The 21,938-nt window shown below is 37.2% G+C and overlaps 1 protein-coding gene across 1 annotated transcript in view; it reads right to left on the bottom strand.

The window, feature by feature from the left end:
- The window catches only part of GORASP2 (golgi reassembly stacking protein 2), a 35,481-nt gene extending 13,543 nt beyond the window's left edge, over nucleotides 1-21,938 (bottom strand). Inside the window, exons 1-4 of the mRNA XM_002923910.4 lie at nucleotides 21,699-21,938; nucleotides 2,382-2,462; nucleotides 1,085-1,288; nucleotides 541-627 (exon numbers count right to left, since the gene is read on the bottom strand). Coding sequence (XP_002923956.1) covers nucleotides 541-627; nucleotides 1,085-1,288; nucleotides 2,382-2,462; nucleotides 21,699-21,761 — 435 coding nt within the window. The 5' untranslated portion in view covers nucleotides 21,762-21,938. The remainder of the gene's footprint in view (nucleotides 1-540; nucleotides 628-1,084; nucleotides 1,289-2,381; nucleotides 2,463-21,698) is intronic.

Genomic DNA, 21,938 nt, shown 5'->3' with positions numbered 1-21,938 from the left:
TTCCCTTAAAAGGGGGAAGAGAAAATGAAATCAATAACCAAAATGAGCATCTGATTTAGTCTAGAGATAAATGAGACTCATTTATTTTTAAAGATTCATTCGAGAGAGAGAGAGTGTGCTGTGCGCACATGCATGCACAAGAGTGGGAGGAGTGGCAGAGGGAGAGAATCTTCAAGCAGACTCCCCACTGAGCACAGGGTCCCCCCCTTGGGGTGCCATCCCACCAACCTGAGATCGTGACCTGAGCCAAAATCAAAAGCTGTACGCTCAACTGACCAAGCCACCCAGCTGCTCCTGTAGGAGATTTCTGTAGCTCATACACCAAATCTGTGCCGTTGCCATGCGGTATGGATTCCTCCTTACAGCTCCACCTTATAAGCCACCTCCCAGATGTCCTGTTTAACACCCTGGTGCGTCAGTTATCTTGATTACAAAGACCTAAATCTCAACTCTAAATGTAAACTATGTAAATATACTTCTGAACTTAAGCATGAATGAGAAAATGTTATAACTTTCATTATTAATAAATACACCAATTACCTCATTCATGACTGTGTCTGCTCCAATGATATAATCACTGTGAGGTCTAAGACCTGCCAGTGCCGCAGGAGAATTTGATTCTACTTCCTAGAATAACACAAAAACACAACCCAAAATTAATGTATATAAAATAATCTTTCAAATTTTACAGTTCATAGTCCTTAATTTTAGTGATTTAAAAAAGCCCTTGTATTTCTATCTCGTTAGACATGTATCAGAAACTAGAGAATATATATATTTAAATCGCAAGCATAAAAATCACATATTTAATAAGAATTTAAAATATTTATTATTTTAGCTATCTGTAGCTATCTGCTTTGACATTTCTCCTTCTAATGGATGAATCACTAGAACAACAGTTCTCAGGCATCTATCTTTGCTTCTCTTCCTAAACTTTGAAAATCTATTAACCCACAGCAATGAATTCTAATTTTCAGAAACTAAAAATAGCCCAATAACGCCTCTACAATCCAACTAAGATGAAGACAGCATCCTTCTACATCGTTTCAAAAACCGTAAGTAACAGCTCACGGTTAATACCTACCAATACATGCCAAACGTTTTCATTTGCCCCATCAAAGCTGCAGAAACGAATGCTCACTCCCAGCAAGCCCTGGCCGCCCCACATGTTGCTGGGTGTGACGGATGTCTCTCGCAGCTCCAGTGTTTTACTACTGTAGATCAGCATTTTTACAGGCTTTTCAACATTTGCTTTCAGTAGATCCTTAAGAGTGTCATTGTCTTTATTCTGTGAACACAGAGAAATCATTTTTCTTAATAAATAAATAATTAATGTTAATTATCTTAGCTTAAGCATCCTATGGCCCTATGAGAGTAATATTAATAATTAACATAAATGAAACATCCAACAGGTAAAGCTGTCATTAACATTCAAATGTTCCTTGAAGTGAAAGAATGTTGAATATTAAGAACAACTCTTACGTTTCCAACTTCAGACTTTTTTCTAATAGCTGACTATGGATTATGGATTTTGCAACCCTACATTATTTGAAGTGCTCTAGGGCTTTAATGTTAAAAAACCAAAATACTCCACAAGAAGTCATATTATTAAGACAGTTGGTATGACTTTGATTTTAAAATCTAGAACATTTGCTGAGGTTCTTAATTTTGGTCAGCACTCCTAAATGTACATCTTATTTATTTATTAGGAACTGGCAGGAAAGAAAAACGGAAGCAGCATGTTAAATATTTCATTACATAAATGAATAAAGGCCATTATGTAGAAGATGATGATAAATAATAAACAAAAACTTAAAACCGCTGTGAGGAAAAAATAAAACCAAATAGCCACTGTCATAAGAATTTCCTTTGCTGAAAGTATAATTTTTTTCTTTTAAGACTTTACTATAAGTAAACTGAAAGCAACTCATACAAGGAGGTTTTAATTCTGTACTTTTGGAACTTACCTATCTGGTTCTAAAAACATTATTTGTGTATCATGAAATTTAGCTCCAAGCAAACTGATGTGTTATTTGAGAATGAGTCTTTACTAATCCAAATGTACAAAGGTCTGAAATCATTGAAAAGGCAAACTTTTTCATCTTGTTTCTGCTTAAAAAAATTAAATATTCAACATATAAAAGTCTCTTAATAAAAACATTAGGAGCTATTTTATTCTCCTGAGATAATCACTGAAGGGTTAAGTATAGTATTCTGTATTTGACATTTTCATGTTTCCTAACATAATTTTTATAAACTGGTATCATACTCCATATAATGTTTGTAACTACTGAATAAACACCCACCCTAAATAATCTGAAAAATTATATTTTCAAAAGATTACAAAATATTAGTTGAAACTACAAACAGCTTAAACTTACTAATCTCGAACCATTAATAGAGACAATAAAATCAAAGAATGGCTCCAGTCCAGCTCTATGTCCTGGGGAATTTTCTTGAACCTATAAAAACAAAAGTGCCAAAAATGTAAAATACAAAGCTTAATTAAAAACTGTAAGCTAAATTTTAATATCTATCTATTTTCAGTAAAAATACACTAATTTCACTGCTGAGGAAATACAGGTAAAACACACGATTCCTCTCATTTCTCTTCATCTCTCCCAGATAATGCCCTTGCAGCTCCCTAAATTCTATCCATTCTTTAAATTCATCCCATATATGAAGTTCTTTCTCTATGCTTCTGTTTCACACCACCTACTTTTAGGGGGCGGGGGCAACCTTCCCAGGATATAGCACATAACATAACACACAGTCATCACAACTGAGTGACAAATTCAAATTAATTTAGCAAGCATTTATTCCACAACTACTATTAGTAAGGCACCATTCAACTACCAAACTAATAGGAACATAGCTGTTGATGTCAAGACAGTCATCATCTGTTAAGGAACAGATAAGAGGAAGGGAAGACAGAGGACACACAGCCCTCTAATAACTGCAATACAAGACCGACGAGTTTAAGGGCTATAACGGACGTACAAAGTTCTAAGGAGAAAATTAATTCTGACTGAAGAAGCTTCACAGAAAAAAAAAAAGACATCTGAACTGTGCTTTAAGTCAAGGGTTTTAAAGGTGAGGATGGATAAGGGGCTAAGAAAGGACACTGAAAGCTGAAATAATGAGTAAAAATCCAGGAGTCTGAAAAAATGAGGATAATAGTATAGCTAGACAACAGGATTGTGTAGGATAGAAATAAAGAATTACATATTTTGAAAATCAAAAAATCTACAATCCAGGGGATCTTTAAACCAAAGTGTGGATGGCTTCAGAGAACACTGCGGCTCCTGAAGTTACATGCAACACTTTGTATGAATCAGCAGTTTTCTGGGTATAAAGATCCACAGCTTTCATTAGATTCTCAAAGGGTTTCTCCAAATAAAGTGCTAAAACCACAGATTTTGTGTAATTCTTATTTACAGGGGAAGAAACCATCCCATGACTTGCCTATGGTCCTGCTGGCTCATGGGAGAGGTTAAACTCAGAAGTGTATCTTACAACTGTTAGTCCAGTAAGAAGGCTGGAAAGAAAACATGGAGCCAGACTTACAGGGGACTTTAAATGGAAGATTAACATTACTTAGACTCTCAACAATGCAAATGTTTGGCATCCCAAATTTGAAATAAACTAAAATTAACTATTAAATTTTCTAAATTTACAGTAATAAAAATATTAGGATCTATTAAGAGTAGTAATATGACAGAACAGCAAAAAGTTTATACAATACACTCTGCATTTCCTCTAAAATATTTTCACCTTTTAGGGACTTTTTAATTCTAACTGACGTTATTTTATACTGTCAAAACTATCCTATGAAAATGAGGTTTGCCTTGATACTTGCAGGCTGCTGATCTGTAACAGTCCTAACAGTTTTAACAGTCAATTCTGAAGTTATGCAAATGATACACACATTCGCCTGTACATAAATCTGTAGCTATCTACAGTAACAAATCATTTTAATGCTTTCAAAACGGAACCCAGATTGTTCCCAGAATCTGTCCCTCTAATAACAGACTTCTTGGACTAATGATACTTGATCTTGGATTAATAATACATTCATTACTTCTTGGACTAATGCTACCTTTTATTTATTTAAAACCAGATTATACGATCATTGCTTCTGAAGGAGTAAAACTAGGTCTTCTTCATTTGTCACAGTAAGAAATAGTTGTCCATTCTGAAGTTGGTTCAAAGCTCAACTTCCAATAACTGTTTAATCTTGCTTTATTTACACAAAATTTCCTGCGAATTTGGGACTACATCACCTTTGTAAATTAAAGTTAAACATCGAAGAGATTTATTATTTACAAGTGTTGGCTCTAATGAAAATAATCAGCACATACTTGTTTAGTTTCTTTATACTCAGTTTTCTTAAATGGGGGACATTTTATATTCTACATATTACCAAGCAAAACGTCTAGAACTCAAAGTGGCAGACAGATTTCTCCTCAAAAGGCAACTCTGAACGGCGGCTGTCTGGGGCTATTTTGAGAAGAAAAGTGAGGTCAAGTCACCACTCGCTAGGAAAGACTCATGATCTACTAGGTGTGAAATGACTATTAGGTGCCTAGCAATTAGGTGTGATATGCCTTAGGTGTGAAAAGAGGATAATTACCATAGACCCATGGAGCCCCCTCACCATGGAGTTTCTCATTTACTAAGGTCCTTATCTAATCATCTAATTCTCTGAATATTTCCAAATGACCATTTTCTCTAGAAACCAACCAGTCCATTGATCAGTTTCAGAATTCTCCACTGAGGCTGCCAAGAGTTTATCTCTTAGTTAAAAAAGGCCAAAGACAGTACTTTTGTAATGTTATCACCAACTCGGAAAGTTGATCTCACACACCAATGCTTATCATGCCACCCTCCAAGTATAAAGTTTTACTACTATTTGTTTGAAATGGAAAGTTTTCAGTACCATTAGAAGTATTCTTCCCCATAACTCAAAAGAGATTCAATAGCCAAATATGAATTCTAAAATAAATAAGTAAGCTTAAATAATCCTTTCTCTATTTTTCTATTTGCATTTGCTACAAACATTGATCTCCACTATTGGACCTCGAAATTAATTTCTTTCCTAAATTACTTACATCATTAGTACCAGCATTTTTCTGGCAACTGGGTATCTTAATTACTAATAGAAAGCCAGCAGAGGGAACCCTAGAAAATGCTCTCTTTGACCCTAATATACATAAAGGAAATTTCCTACATTTCATAGCATGGAAAATAAGACCTACAACACAGCAAATTAAACACCCACACAGGTAAGTTTCTCTGGCAATATTATCCACTGACAAGAATCTCTTAGGCACCTAATCTTTCAAGCATCATATTATTACTCCAATTCTTTCTGTCCACTTTAAGATCTCTCAATTGTTGATTCATTGCCAGCTTCCTTCAAACCACATTAAAACAAAAACCCATCTATCTACCTACAAACCTACCTGGTTCTACAGGTCATTAGCATTTATTATTGGGCCAAATATTACAGCAATTTAAGATGATAGGTTAAACTGGAAAGTTTAATAGTTAAGATTTTACAAGATTTTGAAAAAATGCACAATGAAAAGGTAATAGAATTCCAGAGCCAGACTGATTTGGTTTTGAGGCATGATTTTACCTACTTACTAGCTGTGTGAGCTTGGGAAAGTGTATTTATATTTCTGGGCCTCAGTTTTTTCATTTGCAAGTAAAAGACAATGTCATCTACTTCACAAGAATACTGTAGAGATTGAATGAGATTACGAAACGCTGAGCTAAGACTCTGACATATGATAGAAGTCTTACAAACCTTTTTTTTTTTTTTTTTAATGGTGTACCTGGCATGTTTGATGCTTGGAAGAAATCTTTTTTTTTTTTTTAAGTTTATTTATTATATTTAAGTAAGCTCTACACCAACGTGGGGTTGGAACTCACAACACCAAGATCAAGAGTCACATGCTCTTTTGACTGAGCCAGCCAGGTGCCCCAGGAGTCCTACAAATCTTAAACTCCTGTTCCTAACTCTGCAATCACCATCTGAGGGCAAATCTTTATAACCAATGAATTCCTGGACACTACGTTATTTTTATAACCATGTATTAATTGTCTCTCACCCCTTTTAAAAAAAAAGACATAAAATGTTAACTAGCAAGAGGAGAAAAACCATCTTTTAAAATAAATCTCTCAAAAACCAATTCCAGATGGACAACAGATTTGAAGATCAAATAATAAAACAAAAAGGAACAATAAAGAAGTAAAACCATAAAGCTAAAATGATAGAGCCTTTAGAGAAATACATAAAGAGAATATCTTTCAGATTTTCAAATATGAACAGACTTCTTAAACTGGATACAAAAAGCACTAATCATAAACTAAAAAAACTTATGAACTGAACTATACTAAAACTACAAATTTCTGCTCGTCAAAAGACACAATTAAGACACTGAAAAGATACAATACACACCCAACAAAGGAACTGTACTCAGAACAGATTTAGAACTACTGCAAATCACTAAGAAAGAGATAGTAAAACCACAATGAGAAAAGACTTCACATCTACAAGGTTGGCTAAAATAAAGACAATAACAAAGGTTGGAAACAAACCCTTATATATTAATGGTGGGAATGTAAAATGGTGCAGTCACTGTGGGAACAGTTTGGCAGATCCTCAAATGTTAATGAGTTATCACCTGACCCAACAATTCTACTCCTAGATATGTAAACAAGAGAAATGAAAGCATGTCCACATAAAAACCTGTACAGAAATATCACAGTTGCATTATTCATAGCAGCCAGAAAGTGGAAACAACCCAAATGTCCCTTAACTGATGAATGAATAAACAAAATGTGGTACATCCATGAAATATTATTTGGCAAGAAAAAGCAATGAAGTATTCATGTTACAACATGAATCAACCTTGAAAACATTACGCTACATCGTGAAGACCACAGATTGTATGATTCCATTTATATGAAATGTCCAGAAGCAGCAAATCTACAGAAACAGCAGATTAGTGGTTGCCAGGGGTTAGGGGTAGGAGGAATGGCAAGTAGCTTAAAGGGTACAGAGTTTCTTTCTGGGGGTAATAAATACGTTCTGGAATTAACTATTGGTGATGATTGCATAACTGTGAATACACTACAAAAACAGTGAACTATATTTAAAAGGTTGAATTTAATGGTAAGTAAATTATATCTCAATGAAGCTACTAAAAAAACAAACAAACCCAAAACATAACCTAATGGGGAAATGGGGAAAGAGTTTAGTTGATCCTAAGAAAAAAGGATATTGATGTGGCCAATAAATATGAAAATATGCTCAATTCAATAGTCATCAAGAAAATTAAAGCAAATTAAAACCACAATGTGATACCACTACACACCTACCAGAATGGCCAAAATAAAAAAGACGGAAAATACTAAGTGTTAGTGATGATACAGAACAATTGGAAACCTCAATTACTGCTGGTGGGAATATAAATGAGCAAACTTTTTGGCGGTGTCTGTTAATACTGAAATATTTGACCAAATATTGCACTCTACTATAGCCAAGAAAAATGGGTACACATATGTTCTCCAACACAGTTAATGTTCACAGCAGCACTATTTGTACTAGCCCTGAACTAAAAACTATACAATGTTGAGCAGAATACATAAAGAAATCCTGGTATATTCTCTCAATGGCATAAAATACATTAATAAAATGAGAGACCTACAACAACACACAACATTTCACAAGCAGTATTTGAGAAAAAGAGGCCAGACACAAATGAGTACATATGATTCCATTTATATAAACCTAAGAACAGGTCAAATTAATCTACGATGTTAGCAATCAGGGCAGTATACTCTCTGGGGGGTTGGTGGGTAGTCAGTGTGCCTGGAAAGGGATGGATGTTGGTTACAGGAGAATGTTGTTTGCGAAAATTCATCAAGTGGTACACTTACGTGCACTTTAACAAGCTTTAACATATACATACTCCCTCTATCCAAAAAGCAGAAATGAAATTACAACCTAAGAATATACCCAGTATTTCACCTACAGAGAACACAGTTTGAAAGCCAGCAATTGAATCTAAAAGAAGTCTGAGTACTCAGTGCAAAGGCCACAAAGTAACTTACTCTAATGCTCATTCTTCTTCAGAGTATTTGAGGATCATTTTTTAGAAAAATTTAAATTCAATTAATTAACCTATAATGTATTATTAGTTTCACATATAAAGTTCAGTGATTCAGCAGTCTTATGTAATACCTCGTACTCATTACATCACATGCCCTCCTTAATGTCCATCACAGGGTTACCCCATCCCCGCCTCCTCTCCAGTAATCCTCACCTTGTTTCCTATGCTTAAGGGTCTCTTATGGTTTGTCTCCCTCTCTGGTTTTATTATTTCCTCTCTTCCCCTATGATCCACTGTTTTGTTTCTTAGATTCCACATCAGTGAGATCGTATGATAATTATCTTTCTCTGATTGACTTATTTCACTTGGCATAATACCCTCTAGTTCCATCCACATTGTTGCAAATGGCAAGATTTCATTTTTTTTTTCTTGATGGCTGCGTAATACTTCCATCTTCTCTATCCATTTATCTGTCAGTGGACATCTGGGCTCTTTCCACAGTTTAGCTATTGTGGACATTGCTGCTATAAACACTGAGGTGCAGGTACCCCTTTGGATCACCACATTTGTATCTTTGGGGTAGATAACCAGTAGTGCAATTGCTGGGTTGTAGGACAGCTCAATTTTCAACTTTTGGAGGAACCACCATACGGTTTTCCAGAGCGGCTGCACCAGCTTGCATTCCCACCAGTGTAAGAGGTTCCCCTTTCTCCACATCCTCGCCAACATCTGTCGTTTCCTGACTGTTGATTTGTATTTCCCTGATGAAGAGTGATGTTGAGCACTTTTTCATATGTCTGTTGGCCATTTGTATGTCTTCTTGGAGAAATGTCTGTTCATGTCTCCTGCCCATTTTTTGATTGGAATATTTGTTCTTGGGGTGTTGAGTTTGATAAGCTCTTTATAGATTTTGGATACTAGCCCTTTATCTGATAAGATATTTGCAAATACCTTCTCCCATTCTGTCTGTTGTCTTTTGGTTTTGTCAACTGTTTCCTTTGCTGTGTGAAAGCTTTTTATCTTGATGAAGTCCCAACAGTTCGTTTTTGCCTTTGTTTGCCTTGCCTTTGGAGACGTGTCTAGCAAGAAGCCTCTGCAGCCGAGGTCGAAGAGGTTGCTGCTTGTGTTTTCCTCTAGGATTTTGATGGATTCCTGTCTCACATTTAGGTCTTTCATCCACTTTGAGTCTGTTTTTGTGTATGGTGTAAGAAAATGGTCCAGTTTCCTTTGCTGCATGTGGCTGTCCAATTTTCCCAAAACCATTAGTTGAAGAGACTTTTTCCCACTGGATATTCTTTCCTGCTTTGTCAAAAGATTAGTTGACCATAGAGTTGAGGGTCCATTTCTGGGTTCTCTGTTCTGTTCCATTGATCTATGTGCCTGTTTTTGTACTAGTACGAACAATACTGTCTTGATGATCACAGCTTTGTAACAGAGCTTGACGTCTAGAATTGTGATGCCACCAGTTTTGGTTTTCTTTTTCAACATTTTTTTTGGCTATTCGGGATCTTTTCTGGTTCTATACAAATTTTAGGATTATTTTTTCCAGCTGAAAAAAGTTGGTATTTTGATAGGGATTGCAGTGGATATGTAGGTTGTTCTAGGTAACATAGACATTTTAACATTTGTTCTTCCAATCCATGAGCATGGAGAGCTTCCCCATTTGTGTCTTGAATTTCTTTCATGAGTGTTCTATAGTTTTCTGAGTACAGATCCTCTGCCTCTCTGGTTAGGTTTATTCCTAGGTATTGTATGGTTTTGGGTGCAATTGTAAATGGGATTGACTCCTTAATTCCTCTTTCTTCTGTCTCACTGTTAGTGTACAGAAATGCAATGAATTTCTGTGCGTTGATCTTTATATCCTGCCATTTTGCTGAATTCCTGTATGAGTTCTAGCAATTTTGGGGTGGAGTCTTTTGGGTTTTCCCATAGGGTATCATATCATCTGCAAAGAGTGAGATTCTGACTTCTTCTTTGCTGATTTGGATGCCTTTTATTTCTTTTTGTTGCCTGACTGCTGAGTACTTCTACTACTATGTTGAACAGCAGTGGTGAGAATGGACATCCCTGCTGTGTTCCTGACCTTAGGGGAAAAGTTCTGTTTTTCCTCACTAAAAATGTTTTTTCTGCATCTATTGAGAGGATCATATGGTTCTTGTCCTTTCTTTTATGACTGTAGTGTATCACACCGACTGATTTGCAGATGTTGAACCACCCTTGCAGCCCTGGAATAAATCCCACTTGCTCGTGGTGAATAATACTTTTAATGTACTGCTGGATTCTACTGGCTAGTATCTTGGTAAGAATTTTTGCATCCAAGTTCATCAGGGATATTGGACTGTAATTCTCCTTTTTGGCAAGGTCTTTGTCTGGTTTTGGGATCAAGGTAATGCTGGCCACATAAAATGAGTTTGGAAGTTTTCCTTCCATTTTTATTTTTTGGAACAGTTTCAGAAGAACAGGTATTAACTCTTCTTTAAATGTTTGGTAGAATTCCCCTGGGAAGCCATCTGGCCCTGGGCTCTTGTTTGTTGGGAGATTTTTGATTACTGCTTCTATTTCCTTGCTGGTTTTGTGTCTGTTCAGCTTTTCTATTTCTTCCTGTTTCAGTTTTGGTAGTTTGTACATCTCTAGGAACGTCCCCATTTCTTCCAGGTTGCTTGATTTGTTGGCATATAGTTGCTCATGATGTTCTTGTAATTGTGTGTATTTCTTTGGTGTTGGTTGTGATCTCTCTTCTTTCATTCATGATTTTTATTTATTTCGGTCTTTTCTCTTTTTGGTAAGTCTGGCCAGGGGTTTTCGATCTTATTAATTCTTTCAAAGAACCAGCTCCTAGTTTCACTGATCTGTTCTACTGTTCATTGGGTTTCTATTTCCTTGTTTTCTGCTGTAATCTTTATCAATTTTCTTCTCCTGCTGGGTTTAGGCTTTATTTGCTTTTCTTTCTCCAGCTTCTTTAGGTGTAGGGTTAGGTTGTATATTTGAGACCTTTCTTGTGAAAGGCTCGTATTGCTATATACTTCCCTCTTAGGACTGTCTTTGCTGCATCCCAAAGGTTTTGAACAGTTGTGTTTTCATTTTCATTTGTTTCCATGAATTTTTTTTTTACTTCTTCTTTAATTTCCTGGTTGACCCATTCATTCTTTAGTAGGTTGCTCTTTAGTTTCAGGACCACTCTTATAGTCTATTTACATTTATATGTTTTGGCTACCTGATTTCCAAGCCACCAATAAACAGAAATTAGCCAAAAGAACTGAAAGAGGTTCTACTGCCACTTGATTATAGCAAAAAATGACAGCTGGCAGAAAATGAGAACAAAAATTTCAAAAATCAAAAACCAAAAGGAAGAAAAAAGCACCAGCGTTAAGCCATTTACCAAATTCTATATAGTAAGTATGGACTATGCACTTATGAAAAAGGTGTAATTGTGGGGTGCCTGGGTGGCTCAGTTGGGTAAGTGTTTGACTCTTGATTTCGGCTCAGGTCATGATCTCAGGGTTGTAAGACTGAGCCCTGTGTCAGGCTCCATGCCCTGCTTGAGATTCTCTCTCTCCCTCTCCCCATCCCAATCCGTGGGCACACTCTCTCTCATAAATAAATCTAAAAAAAAAAAAGTTGTGATTGTGTCTTGTTGTAGGGAATGCAAAGATTAAAAAAAAGTCTCTGCAATTAAGATAATTTTAGAAGTTCTTGCAATTATAGTAATCTGTATGTGTGTGGTCCAAATACAGGAGCCACTAGTCACACATGAAATGTGGCTTGTGTGACTGTAGAGCTGAATTTTTAACTTCATTTAATTTAAATAATTTACATCAAAGTTTAAAAAGCCATATGTGGCTAGAGGCTACTGTACTGGACACCAAAAGTCTAGGTCATAAGTACATGATTTGTATTCCAATACAAATACAATACAGCATATGGATGTCATCACAACAATTAAGATATGAAAAGGCTAAAATATATTTAGCATCTGTCAATGATGCTGGGAAGCATGAAATACATTTTAAAAATAGACCTGCATATGACATATTCTTGATACTGAAGGCAATAAATAATCCATTTTAAGTAAGAAATTGACTACACAAATCCATTCCCTGAGAGCTTGAAAAAGCATGCTGAAGTTCCATTTTTTCCAATTCTTCTCAGGCCTCATGGTTTACTTTGAACAATTAAGAAATACAATGCAGCAGCTAAAAATACTGAAGAGTACTTATGCTTACAAATGAATGATAAAAATAAATGTCACCAAAACATGGACAGGTAGAATAAACTATAAACACAATTACTGGCGCTTACAGGAGTTGAACTTTACATATGGAGGTTATCTTACCAAAATAAAAATCACAATATGAAATACTTCTTCCATAAACACTCTAGACAAAAACAGCTACAATAAGCAAGACAAAATCTGTGAGACTTTTATTCAAGAAGCAAAAAATGAGAACCTATGGCAGAAACTACACAATGAAGGGGTATCCATCCTCATTACGTAAAAAGAAATTAGCAACCATGATTAGAAGCTGGACTTGGAATCACCAACTATACAGCAATTCTTCTTTAAGTGGTGTCATTCAACTACAGGGAGTTTCAGTGGGTTCTGAAATTAATTTAGTGGGTCATAAAACAAATGTCAAAATAAGAAAATATCAGAATAGATAAAATATAAAAAACTCATGACTTAATAAGTCGTTATTTTTCATGAAATGTAGTAGAACACACTAGTTGCAAGGGAAAATAAATTGCTTACTTTGATCTGTAATAAAAATAAAGTTTGAAAAACAGCCATTAACTGCTTTGTCCAAACAACCTCCAGATAATAAACGCAATTAAACTTTTGGCTTTTCTCCCACCTTCTGATCCTGCATCATTAGCAAGTATTACCAGACTTAGCATGGAATTTTCTCTGTGTACAGACCTAACTGTTCTGTACTGGTTGCTTTCCAGTGAAGCATCCATCTCGTCTTCTGGGATTAAAAGTGCAATAGTACTTTATACTAGGTTTGGGTTATTTCACATGAACCACTCTCTCTCTTAAATCTTGGCTTGGGGACAGAGCAACAGCAGAGAAGAAAAGTTTGGGTGGAGTCAGGGGAAGGCATTCTCCCAACTCCATCGGTCATTTATATATTTCCAGCTGAGGAGTACAGAACTGCCACCTTAATGTAACACACAAAGGAAATTGCAAAGCTACTTCCTGGACACAGGATATCATCAAAGTAGGCATTTTATAAGGTGATATACAAAGACACACTTACCCACATTTCTGGCTAGTATGTGAATTATTTCTCTTAAGTTTTCTAATCATGGAGATGTTTCCATAAAATGGGCTCAGTGGAATGTGTTAACTGTCTCCTCTTTATTACTGCACCACCAATTCCTTCACACATGAAAGGTAGTTAAGCTCCTCTGAATGACTTTCTGTCTACACCATCATCTCCTCTAGCTCTCAATTTAATGTTAACACTCACTTTTGTAAACTATTTTTAAAAACAGCAGAGATGTTAAATAAGACTAAAAATTAAGTTCAATCCAAGTATCAATGATGACTCATTCCAACTACACACATAAAGCCTCGTGTTTTATGTATATGCTTAGGTGATCAAAATGATGGGAAAAGACTTGGGAATGTGATATAATAAAAATAAACCCTAAATCCTTCAGTCATAAAAAAAGTCATTTTTGGAGTGGGGTGGGGGGTGTTCTTCTATGTCTGAAAAGGGCCAGTTTTCCTATCTGGGACTTGACACAAATATGTGGAAATTATTTTGCAGTAGACTAGAAGAGTTCAAGCTTTACTTGCTAAAACATTCTCACATGTTTTCCCAAAATAATTTGAAGAGCATGTTTTTCTTACTGATCCTATGATGTAATTTATAACATATGAAGCAATTTGAAATAAAATTCTAATGGTAACTAAAAGGAAATTAAAACCTATCAGTATACAGTACCTTCTTAGAAAAGGTCTGTGTATCAGGAAAATGACATTGAAAGAAACTGAAGTCTGCTCCAAAAGAAGCAACAATTCTGACAACCTGTCACCTAATTTTATAATCTTCAAATACCAACTTAGGTAGTATTTGATTCTTAGGGAAAGAAAACTTGCTTCGTGACCTTAGGCAATAATCCTTGTGTGCTCATTTTCTTTAGCTGTAAAGTGAGGAGGTTGACAAGACAGTTTCTAAAACTGAATGACTCACCATGAAATAAGTCTAAATGCTGCTATCTATAGCTTCTACGGTGTAGATCAAACCCAACAACAGTATTTTAATTACATAGACTCTTTCAGGCATTTTAATCAACTTGTTTAGTATCACTGGGATGCTAAGCAATAAAAAGGACATTGGTACCCACCTCTCTTTTAAAAAAGACAAAATTTCCTTAAAAAGGAGGATCCTTAAAAATTAGCAGGCACATTAATAAAATCAATGGGTCAGATATGATCCCAAACTTATGCTTCAGGTTTTTTAAAAATTTATTTAAGTAATCTCTACACCCCAAGTGGGGCTCAAACTCATGACCCCAAGATCAAGAGTTGCATGCTGGGGCGCCTGGGTGGCACAGCGGTTAAGCATCTGCCTTTGGCTCAGGGCGTGATCCCGGCATTATGGGATCGAGCCCCACGTCCAGGCTCCTCCACTATGAGCCTGCTTCTTTCTCTCCCACTCCCACTGCTTGTGTTCCCTCTCTCGCTGGCTGTCTCTATCTCTGTCCAATAAATAAATTTTTAAAAAAATCTTAAAAAAAAAAAAAAAGAGTTGCATGCTATTCCAACTGAGCCAGCCAGGTGCCCCAAAACTTAAGCGGTAAAGTACAGGGTTAGATACATAAACAAGAAGCAGCTACTGAATTATCAAGTAAATGTAAATGCTACCTAATATGCTTGGAGGTCTATTTTAACTAGTATTGCCACTACAACAGTGGTTCTCAATGGGTGATACAATAATGCAGATGCTAATAACGGCACCTGCTAACATTTATTGAGTCTTTATCATATTCCAGACCACATGCTAAATGCTTTATTATGCAATATCTCATTTAATCCTTGGGATGATAACCAATGAGGCAGACAGCACTGTTTTATTTTTTTTTCCACATTTTCCTATTTTATTTTAATTTTTAAATTATTTTTTATTTTTTACTTTTTATTTTAGTTTATTTTTATTTATTTTTTAATTAACATATAATGTATCATTGGTTTCAGAGGTACAGGTCTGTGATTCATCAGTCTTACATAATACCCAGTGACAGCACTGTTTTAATAAAGAAGTTTAAGGGCTAGGCCTTCTGTAAGGTGGCAGCAGGCCAAGAAAAAAAAATTACTGTACCCAATTCTTTTCAAAATATTTCATATACAATATCTAATATGATTTTTAATACAAAAGGTGGAGGAGGCACTACTATTACCCTCACTTTTCCGATAAAAATAATAGAGCTCAAAGAAGTTCAAAGGTTTGCCCAAGAAAACACAGTGATGGAGCTGACAACGAGGATCCAGGGATTCCCAAGAGTAGTCACTGGTGGTGTACTCTGAAGTCTTTCAATATATTCACGTCTACATGACGACAAGGTTCCTAATTGCTGATAATGTGCTGGCATGCTCTCTCATTGGTGCTTAAAACAAAAACAATCCTTTGCATCATTCTCTTCATGCTGCAGTAAATTTATTTGCAATGCCAAGAGGGACAATGTACAGTCTCTCAGAGTAACTATTTTGGATTCTGCCTGCTATTTGGAGGGGAAAAAAAAAGTCATCTTACTCAATCAAATCTCTGAAGGCAATCTACAGTTATATACTGAAGTACATATAAAACCTTTAGAGATAAATATTTTCTCTAGTTTAGATTAACTAATATTAGTGAATCAATCAAAATAACATAATCCTTTCAGCACAGTATTAAAGCCAGCAAAATAAATGTACTGAAATTAATGGTTATTCTAAGGTCAATTCTTTTTTTCCCTACGTTCTATTCTTATGAAAATTTCAGCGGTATTATTAAAAAAAGCCCTGTCAGTATCTGACCCAGAAAACACTACAGCTAGTGCTGTGCACTCTACTACTTACTGACCAGAACAGAAACTGTAATTACACACCAACGGGTTTCCCCAAATAAGGATCCTGAGGATGACAGTCCATACATTAAAACACACTTCATCACAAAATATGAAAGTGTAATAAACAGTCTAACACTGATTTGTTCAAGGTCTATTAATATCAGGAAGAGTTTATGTTCAATGATAATTACAATTCTTAAAAGTGTGTAAAGTTCACATACATTGTATTCCATGGCATTTATGAACTGAAATAATCTGATTCCTACACTTGAAAGGAATTTCAAAGAATGGTTATTAAACTACTCCATAGTCTTTTTTAAAGATTTGATTTTTAAGTAATCTCTACACCCAACGTGGGGCTCAAATCCACAACCCAGAATCAAGAGTTACATGCTCTACCAACTGAGCCAGCCAGGTGCCCTAACTGCCCAACGTGGGGCTCAAACTCACAACCCTGACATTGAGAGTCACATGCTGTAGACTGAGCCAGCCAGGCACCCGTATTCACAGTCTTTTAGTAGGAGAGATCAATTTTGGGAGATCAAAATCTTTAGGTGAGTGTTTACAAAGCTTTTTCGAGTATAACTTTGTATTTGAAAAACATCAAATAACCCACCTGTTTTCTTTTTATACCCACTGTTTTCAGAATGAGTGAGGAGAGAAGAGCATGGTAGTGAGACTTTTGTTTTTCAAATGGGGGAATGAATTTAAAAAATTCGAGAACAGGGGCGCCTGGGTGGCACAGCGGTTAAGCGTCTGCCTTCGGCTCAGGGCGTGATCCCGGCGTTATGGGATCGAGCCCCACGTCAGGCTCCTCTGCTATGAGCCTGCCTCTTCCTCTCCCACTCCCCCTTTGTGTTCCCTCTCTCGCTGGCTGTCTCTATCTCTGTCGAATAAATAAATAAAATCTTAAAAAAAAAAAAATTCGAGAACAGTGTGTTAATAGAAAAAACTATGACTATCAAATATTAGGAATTCCCTTTCTCAAAATAAGTACCAACTTGAAATCCTACAGGATTTCACGTAATTAGTGACGCACCATTTAAAAGAGGACAGATCCATGTAACAGTAGCTCTAAGTATTCCATTCTCTCTTCTTTTAAAGATTTTATTTGAGAGCAGAAGCATGAGCAGGGGGAGGGGCAGAGGGAGAGAGAAAAGCAGAATCCATGCTGAGCAGGGAGCCCAACATGGGAGTCATCCCAGGACACTGGAATCATGACCTGAGCCAAAGGCAGACACCCAACAGACTGAGCTACTCAGGCACTCTCCAGCTTCTATGGAAATAATTCCACTGTCACTTTCTCCTCTAAGAAGAGTATTTAATGCTGCCCAGTCTGCATCAAATAGCTCTGAAGATAAAGGCCTATTATTACACTGGAGACATACTTCATCTCAATGGCCTTTCCTTCAAAACATCCATCACTCAGAATCTCTCTTGAAGGAAATGACAAGGAATAGTGAATATGACATTTTCCATGTCCCCCTAGTGGTGTGAACACCGGTTCCAGAATTTCCTCAGATAACCCCATCTCAAAGAATATTAAATGTAGAATGCAACTAATTTGAATATTTAAATTTAGAAACAAATCTTATAATGGGCATCAATGAGGCAACTCCAAAAATGTAATTTTGAAAATGACCTTGTGCGGTTTACTTGGTCATTAAAAGAGAACCTAGGCAAGAATTCTGTATTCAACATACTTCAACTATAGTAACTTACAGTAACTTCTAACAAAACTAAGAAGCCCTGGCTAACATTTTTCCTGCCTAAATGTTAAGACTGGAGAGTGGGAATAAAAGTGGTACTCATGATGAACATTAAATTGGACTTACTGCATAAGGGAATCTGAAATATAATGCTATTTTTAAAAGAAGGCTTCTGGGGGCACCTGGGTGGTTCAGATGGTTAAGCATCTGCCTTTGGCTCAGGTCATGATCTCAGGTTCCTGGGATCAAGCCCTATATCGGGCTCCCTTCTCAGTGGGGAGCCTGCTTCTTACTCTCCCTCTGCTGATCCCCCTGCTCATGCTCTGTCTTTCTCTCTCTCTCTCTCAAATATATAAATTAATTAAAAAAAATAAAAGGCTTCTGAACAAATTTAAAAATTTCCAATAGGAGTCCACCTTTTAAAAATATCCTTTAATTATTTTTTGTGAATATACAAATATTTCATGACCAGTGTGGAAATTTTAGAAAATATACTGAAGTTTAAAAGGAATATAAAAATATCACCATTCACCAATAATCCTTTTTAATATCTTGGCTTATTATCTTTCCATTTTATTTTCCTGGACACTCGACTGTACATGCACCTACACAGAGAGGTACCTATGGCCACAGAGTGTTTTGAAACACCGTTTTCATGAATGTATAGCATTCCAATCACGGTTAGGGCCTGATTTATTTACCAGTTCCTCAGCAACTGGATATTTAGGTAGTAATCAACATCTTAATATAACTTCAGACCATACTGTACTCGAAATGTCTCACATTCAAAATCTTTGTGAAAAATGGGTAAGGGGCAAGATTAGGCACAGGAAAAATACATTAGCAGTATTTACTTTTAGATGACAGAATTACAGATAATTTAGATTCTTTGTTATACTTTTTTAACTTATTTAAAAGGTCTGTAATGAACAGGTGTTGATTATCAGAAAACAAAGTAGTAATCTACTAAAATGAAGATCGTTTGTATAAAAAACAACATTAAGATTCAATAACTTGAGAAAATGTATTTTAAGTGAAAACAAAGGTAGTTAAGGTGAACACGTACTGGTGACAGCAAAGACTAGAAAAACCAAATGTCCATCACCAGGAGGTGCTGTTTAACTAAACTATGGTGTAACAAACTACTACAGAGCTAAGTGAAACCAAGAGGCAGATCTCTATGTGCTGCTATGGAAAGACTGCCAAGATGATTATCAAATAAGATGTTACTCCCCTCCTCCAGAGGGGAGTAACAGTATGTATCTTATGATTCCAACGTTACAATATGAAACAGAAAGAGTACAGGGGGCAGAATTCTTTTTACATGCATAAAACATTTTTGAAAAGATACTTAAGAAACTATAGTAGTTACTTCTAGGGTAGGAATGGGGAATCGGATATAAAGTATGATCACAACCTGAAAAAGTTCATTAATACATAAATGCATAATACGTAAAAAGGAAAGTACACCACTCACAGCAGAAAATCTGAAACTATTTCAAGGTTGTCCCCTAAAAAATTTTAAAAGCAGAATCTACTAATGGATATGGAAAAGAGAAAAAAATGTAAAGTTCAATCTATGTGAATTGTAAGGACTTGGAAAAAACAATAATAAAACAGCAGTGAATATGGATGTCACTGTAATTGTTATTGCAAAACCCAAACAAGTTTTAATTACTAACAAGGAAATGGCCAGGGAATCAACTATTAAAGAAAACAAACTTCTAATCAAATCATTCTAGAATTTGTTAACATGAGTGATTTTATTCCAGGGTTATCTTACCATATTTATTCTAGTTTACAAGCTCAGTAATCCAGCAGTGGAATGTATCACTGTACATTTAGGCCATAATAAATGAAAGGAAGATTTTTCTATATGCTCAGATTTAACACAGTACTTTCCCCTCTAAAAACAAAGGTAACTGGAAACCAATTACAGAATCAGGGACAGAGTGGGTTAGGAACTCAAAAACATTTAAAAAATTCTCCTAAGTTAGATGGTCATTACTATTTTAAAGCTCCCTCTAATAAAACGTGAATAAGATTTCATCTTCTGCAACATTTATGCTCCAGATGCAGACTGGAAACTAAGGTAGTCCCTAGTGCTTCTGAAAATCAGATTTATAGATTAATAACACATCTGCACTACTGAATATGTAGGAGTGCTGCTTTACTGAGGCGCATCTATGTAAAGAAAATATACTTCAACTTATTTTACATGGAACACAGTCATTAACATAAGTCATTCAACTGCAATCATTTTGATGTGTACATCTTTCTAACAGACTTTTAAAACTCAATTATGCTGTTTTACTGAGTGCATGTATCATTAAAATATCATGAATCTCCAAAGATTCATGGCCACAATCAGCTACTGTGAGAATCAGCTGGTAATACCGGATATCACGCCCCAGGGTAGGATACTCAAAATCAAACCAGATGATAGAAAAGTACGGCCACTAACTTTCACTTTACATTTGGATCTGACATTTCTCCTTCAATTTCTCCCATCCGTGTGGCTCTTGGGGTTGGCTTTGCTGAAGGAAATATGCTTTGTTTATCTTCTGGGAAAATCATCCTTTCCTACCAACAGCATGGCTTCAAGAGAGATTTTTAGTAGAGTGGAGAGACAAGACATGCTAATCCTGATGATCAGAAAGGTGATCGATCACAGTGCTATCACACCCATACATGGGTAATTCACTTTAAGAATGTTCTCACTTAAAACATGGGATCTAAGGCAGAAAATGACTATACGCACCAGAAAGTACACGTTCTCACTTTCAGTGAAAATGTTCTTGCCTGTGAACAGCTATTTAGTGACACTCTATTACGTCCTGAAATGGTACAACAGATTGGGTCCACTTTGCTGACAATCCATCATGTTGCCCTCACGCAGGTGTCACAGCACATAACCATCAATGCTACTTTTAAAGACTTCCAGTTCTATAAGTATACCACACACTCTGCCACAACTTAGGTTGCTCATAAGCAGGGGCTTACCTAATGCTTTTGGAGACACTATGTTTTTATCCTAGTGACTGAGGCTGCTTTCCTTTATTTACCTAGATTTTTTTTTTCAACGTTCCTCTCCATTACCTCTACCACTGTGGATCTAAACCTTAATCTCCACCACACCCTGAGCAGCCTTAGAACAGAACGGAAGTTCCCCCCCCCACACCAGGAAATGTGGAAAAGGAGGGTTGGAAAGGTCAGGAGCGACCCGGGAGAGGAAAAACTCCTGCAAAATCAAGTAAATTTAAGTCCGTCAAACCTACTTCTGGACCATTTCATTTTCTGTTTGCCTAATTGGTTTTCCGCACATCCAGACAGCGCTCAATAAACACCTGCCGTTGCATCCCCTGCCTCTAGCTTGCGAGCTCCAGGCTTCATTTTTTCAGAAAACTCAAATGCTACCTTCATCATCACCTCTTCTGCAGACTTTGCCCCCAAGCCTTTCCTAACTTTGTAAGCTAAGAATTAAGAGACAGGGGACAGAGAAGGCCGTGAGGAGAAAAAGGTTGTCCCCTCGCCCCCCATGTTTGGGCCGCCCCCCGATTAAGTGGCCGGCTGTCGCCCAGGTTCCATCCCGTCCTCCCAGGGCGGCGCACCCCGGGCCCGGAGCGCTCCGGGAAGGCGGGATGCGAGAGGCCTCCTGAACCGGTCTCGGCTAATGCAGCGCCCGCGGTCGCCGTTCTTCTTCGGGGTCGGGCCTGGCTGTCCCGGGAAGGGGCCCGTCGGGGCCTCTGCCTCCCTGCGGCCGGGCCCCGCCTCCAGCCCGCCTTTCCCAAGCCGTCGTCGGAGACCTTACCCGCAGGACGTGGTAGCCTTCCGTGCCCCCGCCAGGGATCTCGACGCTCTGCGAGGACCCCATGGCGGCGGGCGATCAGTGCGGCTGGGCCCGGATCCGAGCTGCTCCCCGCCCCCCGAGCACCGCCCGCTCCGCTCCGCTCCTCCGCGTAGCACTTGGGACGTGGCACTCGCGGCCGCCGGAGAGCCGGGCCGCACTGCCCGCCGGGAGAGCGTCGCCGCGGCACCCACGGCCGCTGCG

This window comes from Ailuropoda melanoleuca, chromosome 2 (assembly GCF_002007445.2).
Source record: "Ailuropoda melanoleuca isolate Jingjing chromosome 2, ASM200744v2, whole genome shotgun sequence".
In the NCBI taxonomy this organism is placed as follows: domain Eukaryota; kingdom Metazoa; phylum Chordata; class Mammalia; order Carnivora; family Ursidae; genus Ailuropoda; species Ailuropoda melanoleuca.
This window is presented reverse-complemented; position numbering and strand designations above follow the sequence as displayed.